The sequence below is a fragment of the Morus notabilis genome, unplaced genomic scaffold (assembly GCF_000414095.1).
Source record: "Morus notabilis unplaced genomic scaffold, ASM41409v2 Scaffold454, whole genome shotgun sequence".
Classification (NCBI taxonomy): domain Eukaryota; kingdom Viridiplantae; phylum Streptophyta; class Magnoliopsida; order Rosales; family Moraceae; genus Morus; species Morus notabilis.
Genome location: NW_010365165.1, coordinates 255,888 through 265,649, shown reverse-complemented (window position 1 = coordinate 265,649; position 9,762 = coordinate 255,888). Strand labels below are relative to the sequence as shown.

Here is a 9,762-nt window from a genome sequence, read left to right as displayed (position 1 = left end):
AGAACATTCATAGTAATGTTTGGACAAATTATTTAAAACTTAAAATATCAAAATCAATCATTTTCATATTGCCACATAGATTAATTTATTAAAGTTAAAATAGACAGATATATATATATATTTCTGCATATGTATATATCTATGTGTATGTGTATGTATATGTATATGAGTAATTAAGTAAGTAAATAAATGAATTAAAAAAAAAGGAAAGGCAAGCTTAAAAAATGAAAAAAAAAAAAAAAAAAAAACTAGTTGTAACAATATTTTTATATAGTAATTGTGACTCAAATATGGAAGATTTTCAGTAATATGTGATAAATAAGTTGTGGCTACCTGCTAAGGGGACCTTTGTAGCTACCTGCTAAGGGCAACTGCACAACACTATAAGATATTATATTTATCACACATGATAATTTTTATGTGATACAAAGTAAGTGAATGGAGTAATATATAAAGTTGTCCAAAGATTACTAAGTGAATTTTAAAAAAAAGTACAAAACAAAAGGAAAAGGAAAGAGAGAGAAAAAAAAATATTGACAAAATAACAAAAACTATAATGTATTTTCCAGGAAATCAAAAGAAACTAGGCTAAAAAGTAATAAATAGAATAGTAGGAAAACCATAAATATCATAAGAATAGTAAAATAAGATAATAGAGTTTTTTCCCCTTTTTGGCACTAAATAGGAACAGTAATATAGATGAACAAAAGGTCAGCAATGGGAAAAGAAATTTTACGTAACAATAATTGAAACCAAATGATCAAAATCAGTAGAATAAGCAAAAAAACAAAAAAAAAAATAAAAAAAAAAGAAAAAAAAAAAAAAAAAAAAAAAAAAAAAAAAAAAAAAAAAAAAAAAAAAAGAGGACAAAACTTTATAAAATCCAATTGAAAAACAATGAATAAGATCAAAATCAAATTAAAAAAAAACTATTCACAGCAATTTCTGGAGAAACTATATAAAACTCAACACATCAAAATTAATTACTATCATCATTGCCATGCAAAGTAACTTCCAAGACTAAATGAAGACTACAATAGGTAGAGAAATATATATATACATATATATATATATATCTATATATGCATGTATACATAATTGGAAATCAAATGACATAATGTATAAGGACTACTCACTTAGCAAATACAAAGGAAAAAATGACAATTAACAGTAAATATCAATACTATCCTAGCAAATGAATGCATCCAACCTCGGGGATATGAACTAAATGGATATGGATAGTGATTATGAACAGTACCTGGAACAGTATAGATAACGACTTAAATCTAAAATGTCAGCCAATCAGATAAAAGCAAGGGTGAAAGGCTCATAAATAAGATAGTCAAGTATTAAGTAAGGTCGAGCACTAAATGATAAACCAGCTAAAAGAGCAGTAGATGATGTAAACTGACATAGGGAAGCAATGGGTGAAAGAGGAGAGACAGAAATGGGGACATGTATAATAAGTCCATCGGCAGGGACATTCTTAAATATAGAAACAAAGAGCAAATGCACCACTTCTAAGGAGATTACACGTAAAACAAAAAGTCAGCGGATAGGATATAGAAAACTAAAATTCTTAAATTAAGTAATAAGAATAATACATTATCAAAAGAAAACGGGGAAAAAAAAGGGAACCGCAGAAGAGGAAAAAATTAGATGATAAAATGGAGAAAAAAAGGGAAAAGAAAACACAATCAAACTTTTTCTTCACATAAATTTATTTCCAGTTGCAGAAAGTAGAAAGAAATAGAAGATTCATTCAATATTTCTACAGTGATATGAGTACAGATAATTGACGTGGCAGGGCAAATAGACACCACATATAATATAATGATGACCTTAATAAATGATGAAGAAAAAACATAGTAATCACCTGGAAAAAAAAAGAACAAAATAGGAAAGAAAAGAAAGAAATAGGAACAGTAAAGGGGGAAAAATTACTAGAGAAGGAAATGAAGAAAAAGAAAAGCAATTAAATTTTTTTGGCCCAAAAAATTGCTTTCCCATCGCGAGAAAAAGATAAGAATAAAAGATTCATTTAATATTTCTACAGTAACATAGGTACAAATGATCAACGTGGCAGGGCAAATACTTATTGCATATATTATAAGTCATTACCTTAATAAATGCTTCAGAAAAAATATAGAGCTCAACTGAAACAACACAAAAATATCCATATAGAGATTCCTGACTAAATGCAAAAACAAATGAAGATGAAGAATTAAAGATAAAAAAAAATCTCAAAAATCATATGTACTATCCACTCAAAAATCGCATATGATGTCGCCAAATGTTAAAGAATTTAAATAGTCAAGGCTTGGAACCAAATAGCGAGAAACACAACAGAAAGAAACGTTAATAATAGGAGGGAAAACAAACTGAGCATGCAATCTTTCAAAATTACTATACCAATCAAGAAATAAATCAAAACATAATTGTCTAAAACCACAAGAAAAAAATAAATGAACGGAATAAACATGCAAAGTCAAACAAAGAGAAAAAAGATATAAGCTGAAACGAAGAATGAGACCAACATCAAACATAGCTACATCATCAAACACATAAATAAAAACATAATAGAGCAAAATCACAATAGGAAATTAAACCAATGCTATAAAAACACCGAAGAAAATATAAACGACAACAGAAGTAGAACATCAAAGAATCAAAAAGGGGTAAGACTCTATCAGCAACAAAATTATCAGATACATTAAACTAGAAAGATTAAGAAATATAAAGGAGCAGAAAAACCAAACCGAAAATCACAAATGAAGACAACCAAAGCCGAGGAATATAGAGATCCGCCGATAGAATGGAAGAATCCTGCACCAACACATTAATGAGTTCCAAAGAATTTATAGAAAACAGTAACAAAATAAAACACCAGACAAAAAGGAACTAAAAATACTGAAAAAAAACACAAGAAAAAATAAATTATGAACAAAAACCCAAAGCAAAACAATGAACGAAACCAATGGAGAAGCAAGCAAGAAGAATTGGACAGCCCTGTAGCAAGAACACCAAAAAAAAAAACCCCCAATATAGATTAGAAATCCATTGAAAAAATACAGGGAAAAATAAACGATGAACAAAAACCCAAAGCAAAACAATGAACGAAACCAATGGAGAAGCAAGCAAGAAGAATCGGATAGCCGTGCAACAAGAACACCTAAAAAAAAAAACCCCAACGTAGATCACATATCCAAATACCCAAAAAATCCATAAAAGAAAAGGGATAAAAATCCCAACTCTCCACGCAAATGAGACAAAAGGGGCAAAGAGATCGAAGCCATAAGAGAACAGATGCAAGGTTTCAGCCCAAACCAAGCAAAAGAAACGAATCAGAGGAGGAGAAGAAAGAAAAAAAAAAGGACAAAGCGGTGGAGAAAAGTAGAAACTCCTGGAAGGAGCAAACATAGGGCTCCACACACTTGAAATGACCAAAAACTACACGCCAATGGCAAAGCAAACGAAAACATAACCTAAAGACCAAAATGCCCCTGTGCCAAACGAAGGAGCAGTAGTAAATCGAGGGTAAAATTGTCATTTATTGTAGAAGGAACAGTAAACTGGGTCTGCGTGTGTGAATAGTACCCCCGAGCTCTTATTTATAATTTGTCAAGATTTCTCAACGTCTTAACACTTTATTGGGCCAGTTAACAGTGATGGGCTTCAGTTTGGACTTTAAATCCTAATGGTGGGTCGGATTCAGTTTGGGTTTGAACCCTTTTAACGGAGTAAGACTCAAGGTGGTCTTATAGTAGTTTGTGGAAACTAGCAGGGAAAGTTGGCAAGGCAAGTTCTCACATGCGATGAGATAATATAGCCAGGCAGGCTTCATAACGATGCACGTGAAACCCAGATTGATTAGCCATAAAATGACAAAATTTAGAAAGCAAAATCGATATTGGAACGTTCCAATCATCCAAGGATCGGAAGACGCCTATTCACAAATGCCAGAAAGATAAATGGACGTGGATTCTGTTGACTGTCGCTGCCTCCACACAAATTTTATTCATGTTTTTTTCTTCTTCTTTTTTTCCCGAATACCCATTTCAATTTTCACGTTACCGAAAGAGGGATTGATAAGTTTTATTTTTAAAAATAAGGAAAAATATCAAAAGTCTCTTCTCAGTTCATTTTTGGTTAAACACACATTTCTCTAAGCTTGGAAAAGTTAAAATTTAACTTTGAGTGAATTTGGGGGTATTGGGCAGCCCGTCTACTTTAAACAATAATGTTGACTTTTTTAAATACAAAGACAAATGTAACACACATATATATACACACATGTTAATGCATTGTATTTTAAACAAACATAGATCTGAATTCGAATTTTCAATTAGAATTAAAATATAATTTTATGTAAAAAATTTTCACTGTACCAAAAAATAATAATAATAATAAATATATGTGACTTTCTGTGAGAATTTTTAACTATAATAAAATTTAAATTAAAAATTTAAATTGATAAAATAAAAGAGTTCATATTTTTGAAATTTCTTAAAAATAAAATATGATCTCGTTCATTTTATTAATTTGAGTTTTTAATTTTAAATTTTTCTTAAAAAATATCACATTTAATTTTTTTATTATAATATAAATTTTTAAAAAATATTATATTTTAATTCAAATTAAAAATTTGAATGACAAGCACCATTAGTTGACCATTTTATCTCTCATTCTCTTCGCCCCACTTTTTTATAGGTCAGTAGTGTACACCTCTTACAACTGTATAAAGTAAAGTAAAAAATACAACTGTAAAGTAACGGCCTTTTGTTTTTCCTTTCCATTCGCTCCATGTAAAGTAGGGGTTATATCCATTCTCAAAATAAAAATAAAAAATAAAAAGCGACTGTTATATCCGCGGATCACATTCACGGTCTTCAGCCATCTACCTCCGGCAGAATTAAATACCCTCACACTTATATTCAATTTACCATCATTGCCACTAACTTGCACGAAACAGTAATAAATATGGAAAAAATAAAAAGGAAAATAAAAACAAAAGAAAAGCAAAACACTGCTTTCATCAGCGACAAAAACTGTCAACCGGAAACCTAACGAACTGGTCAAACACGAAAATCCTAACAGTCATTGGGCGTGAATCCAATGAGCGAATTAACCAGGTCGAAACCGACACGTGTCCCCTGCTGCTGCACATTCCCAATTATCGACAACGGCGACGACGTCGGAGCGAACGCGAAGCAGAACGTCCCGTTAGAGTCTATCGGAATAAGGAAATTCTCCGCCGGCAACGACAAGAACTTCCCGCCGGCGAAGTGAAACGACACCGTCGGGACCTCCACGCGCGTCTGCGACGACAGGTCGTAGCACGTGTCGAAGAGCGCCACCCCACCGTCCGTGGACTGCAAGTGGCGCGTGCCCTTCACGAACGCGTCGCGAAGCGCGTTATAAACGTCCGTCTGCAGCCGCGTGACGGCCGTCCCCGAGTCGACGATGATCCCGCCGTTACCGTTCGCGTCGACCTGGAAAAAGGAAGTCGGAATGGGAAGCAATTCCCCGCCGACGCCTAGGCCCTCCATTCCGACATAGTAAAATGTTTCGAGCTCGGGGTTGCCTTTCAACGGCGCCGTAACGGCGTTGGGAGGGAAAGCCGCGTCGAACTCGAGAGTCGAGGCGGAGCTGGAGTCTCGGTCCACGAGACAGTACGAAAACGACTTGGCCTTGAGCTGCGAAGGAAACGACAGCGCGCCGCCGCCGAGCCCGAGAAGCCCAGCGGCGCCTATGAACAAGCCCTCGTTAGTGTGTCCGCAGCCGATGGCGACGTTGCTGACGGAAGCCGAGCCGAGGGTGATGGTCTCGGTAATAAAGTCACCGACGGTGTAAGACCCGTCGCCGTACGACACCTCGTATAGACACGTGTCGTTCCTACATTCGGACACGTCGAGGGACTTGCACTGCTGGGTTTCGCAGGAGAGAAGAGAATAGGAAGAAGACACCGACGGTTGGAAGATTGGGTCAGTCTGCTCGTAGCAGTCTGCGCACGGTGCGCATTGCACCCAGTTGACGTCACTTCCCGTGTCGACCACCATGTAAACCTGACTCGCCGGGTTTCCAATTCCGATTCGGCAGAAATATTCACCGCTTCCCTGACTCGTTCCCGATATCACCGGGGCCTGCACTTCCTCGGCCGCCAGCTCCGCCGATTCCTTTCCGGTCTCCGCCGGCTTAAGATCCGAGTGAGAAATTCCTCCAAGTTTCAGATCCAGCCGAGTCGTAAGAGATCTGACTCGGGTTGAGTCGCGCTTGAGCCGAGCCAACGTCAACGACTTGTAGTCTCCGTGCGTGGGTTTACGAATCGAAATTCTGGAATGGAGTTGCAGAGAAATCGAAGAAGAAGAGCTCACTCTCTCCTTCTCTATCTGGTTCAGCGACTGTACTCCTGTCGTTTCCGACTCCAACGCGAAAATGCTTGTCGTTTTCTGGGTCGAAGCCGCGACGTCGAGCAGAACCGCTGTCGTTTTGAGGCTCTGAGGGGAAGTTCGAGAATGAACGGTGCCGGGAGTGAAAAGGAAAGCAAAGAGAATAATGTAGAAGAGAAAACCCATTTTGGGTGGCTGGACCACTGAGGAGGAAAATGCTTTCTGTTCTTGTAAGTTGTGAGAGTTGGGTTGTATTTAACAAGAGGGAACGATTTGAAGCATTTAGATTGGTTCACGCCAAGGACGTTGGAAGAAAACAAAGGGGATTTATGGGGCGAAGGGGATCTTTCAATGAGTATAAAAAGATATCGGTAAGGTTGTGCTCCATATTATTATTAACATGAACAAGAAGGTTAGATTTTCATGGCAGATCTTCCTTCTTTTTCTTCTCACTAAATAAACCTATTTTATGAGATTTTCTTTTGATCACTTTGAAAGTGCTAGTTTAAGAGCAGGTGGGTATTTATTGGGATTATCTAGTGGTGTCAAATGTGCCATGGACAACCCGACCCAACTTATAACAGTGCCGAATTTAGCACGGCCCGGTACGGTACTGTTACGGGTCATGTCGGCCCGGCACGTTTGATGGGCTAAGGTTGGGTCTCAGCTTCTCAGCCCACGGCCCAAGCCCGTGAAGGCATGCGGCCCAGCCCAAGACCAGTTCGGCCCAAATCCATATTCGGCCCGGCCCAGGCCCGCAAAAAAGCCCTCCAGCCCATTCTGTTTGTGACCGTTGGGCCCAACGGTCACAATCCAAAAAAACCCTAAAAATCTCCTATAAATACCCCTTAATTCCACCATAAATCTCACACAACAATTCACTTTCAACGTCTCATCTCACTCTCATTTTATCTCTCATCTTGTCTCTTTGATTTTGATTCTAAGCTTTTTTCGCAATCACTCATTTTCTTGCTCTTTCATTTACAAAGTTTAAGTTCAATCAATTTCTAGAAAATGGTTGTATCAAACTTCCATGATTTCACTGCTCTTCCTGAGCTTAGTGATGAGCCATTTTTCGAGGATGAAATGATGCCTCCCAACCCCACTCCCACTGAACCAGAAAATGCTCCAGTTGATAATGCTTCAGTGCACAACGAGGAAGTTGGAGAACGCACCAGGGGAAAAAGACCGCGAACTTCTCCTACATGGCAGCATTTCACAGATGAGCCCCGACCAAATCTAAAAACAGGTGAAATGAAAATTCGTGCAGTATGTAAGTATTGTAAAAAATACTTTTCTAATAAAAAGGGTGGGGGTACTGGTCATCTAGATAGACATTGGAAAGTATGTTTACCGTTGCACTAAGATGAGAGTGTGGACTCCCGCCAACAAATACTATCACTCACATCACAAGGGTTGTAAAATTTTACATACAATGCACAACGTGCTCGTGAGGCACTAGCTAAATTTCTAGCTAGTGCCGAATTACTTATTTATTTTGCAGATGATGCGTCGTTCGAAAAATTCATACAGATGGCCTTCTATCCGCAATTTAAATGGGTAAGTAGAAACACAACTCGTTCTGGTTGCATAAAAGTATTTTATGCAATGAGACAATCTCTTGTTGATAATGTTAGGACTTTTAATGCTATTGTATCTTATACTTCTAATCTATGCGAGAGGTGCAATAAAACTAGATATTTATGCGTCACGGTGCATTATGTTGATGATGAATAGGTTTTACAAAAGAGAATAATAGGTTTTCATTTATGGCTATATCCTCATAACGCAAATGCTATTTTTGGAACAATAATGAACATTTTTGGGTTTTATGGGATAGAAGATAAAGTTTTAATTATTACTTTTGATAATGTGTCAGCTAACATGGCTACAATTAACATGTTTAAACGTAGTTTGAAAGCAGTGTTTGGGGGATAAATTTTTCATCAACGGTGTGTGTATCACATAATCAATTTAGTAGTTCAGGCAGGAATTGAACATATTTCAGCTAATCTAACAAATATTAGATAATCTTTATCTTTCATATCTAGTTCTAGAGCTCGGTTCCCTGAATACAAATAATATTGTAGGAATAGTCAGATGCGCTCAAGAAAGTTTTCAACTGATGTGGGACATAGGTGGAATTCCACCTATTTAATGTTGAAGGCTGCATTCCCGTATTCACAGCTCATCACAACATATGTAAACAGTAAGAACGATCAACCTTTAATTTTTGATACAGATTGGTGAGTATTTTTTTTAAATTTATAGAAGTTTTTTTACAATGATACTGAATTTCTTTCTGAAGTTATTATCCTACTGCACATTTAGCTTTACATCAACTATTTAATATTTCATAAATATTTTCTTATTATAGAGATACAATACTTTTTCGAAACATAGTTAAGCTAATGGAAACTAAATTTAAAAGTTATTGGTCAGGTTGTCCTATGTTATATGCATTAACAACCATTTTAGATCCTAGGTGCAGAGTAGATGAGTCTGAATCTTTGATGACTGCTATAGCAGAAAATTTAGGTATTGATACGCAACTAACTATTACTAACACTAGGAAAATGTTAGAAAAGGTACTTGATTTGTATGAAGCAAGATACAACACAGGTGAAAAAGAACAGAGAACTTTGACGTCAACTAGCAGTTCGGGGCCTAAAGGCTCGTCGTGGAGTTTCTTGAAGAAGAAAGAGAAAATGGCAGGATCATCATCAACACAAGCGTCTACTGAATTGGTAAAATATTTTGAAGCAAATTTTGTAATCCATGACAACAAACTGGACATCTTACAGTGGTGGAAGAGCAAGACTGATTGTTTTCCAACCTTGTTCGTAATAGATCGTGACATTCTGACAACTCCAGTGTCAACGGTAACATCGGAACAAGTATTTAGTGTAAGCAACTGAATTCTTGATGAGAAGAGAAGCAGAATGCATCCAGAATCTTGGAGGGGCTAATGTGCGTTAAAGACTCGGAAGATGCCAGAATTCAAAAATAACAATACACAGATGATTCAATGCAAGATTATTTTTCTAACTTAGAAATAACAGAATCTTCTGGAAGCACTTAGGTTTTGTAATTTACTATTCTTAGAATACTGCACTCTTTTTTCCTTTGCTAAGGTTTTGTCCCGATCTCCCCACGGGTTTTACTTGACAAGGTTTTTAACGAGGTAGTCATTTATGTGTACTTATTCGTATTATCTCAATTCAATAAAATCACATTTTTTAGGAGCATATGATATATTTTCTTTTTTTTTTAATTAATTTTATAAAAAAAAATTACAAGGGCCAGGGCCGGGCCTGGCCCTTATGAACTAGGGCTGCGGGCCTGGACCGGGCCTAAGATTTTCTCCTCAGGC

General features: G+C 36.6%; 1 protein-coding gene across 1 annotated transcript; it reads right to left on the bottom strand.

Annotated features, from left to right (window-relative positions):
* Positions 1-4,764: 4,764 nt before the first annotated feature.
* LOC21393286 (protein ASPARTIC PROTEASE IN GUARD CELL 1) lies at positions 4,765-6,874 on the bottom strand. The gene has a single exon (XM_010107475.2). The coding sequence runs from the start codon at positions 6,573-6,575 to the stop codon at positions 5,091-5,093; it is 1,485 nt and encodes a 494-aa protein (XP_010105777.1). The 5' UTR covers positions 6,576-6,874; the 3' UTR covers positions 4,765-5,090.
* Positions 6,875-9,762: the final 2,888 nt, after the last annotated feature.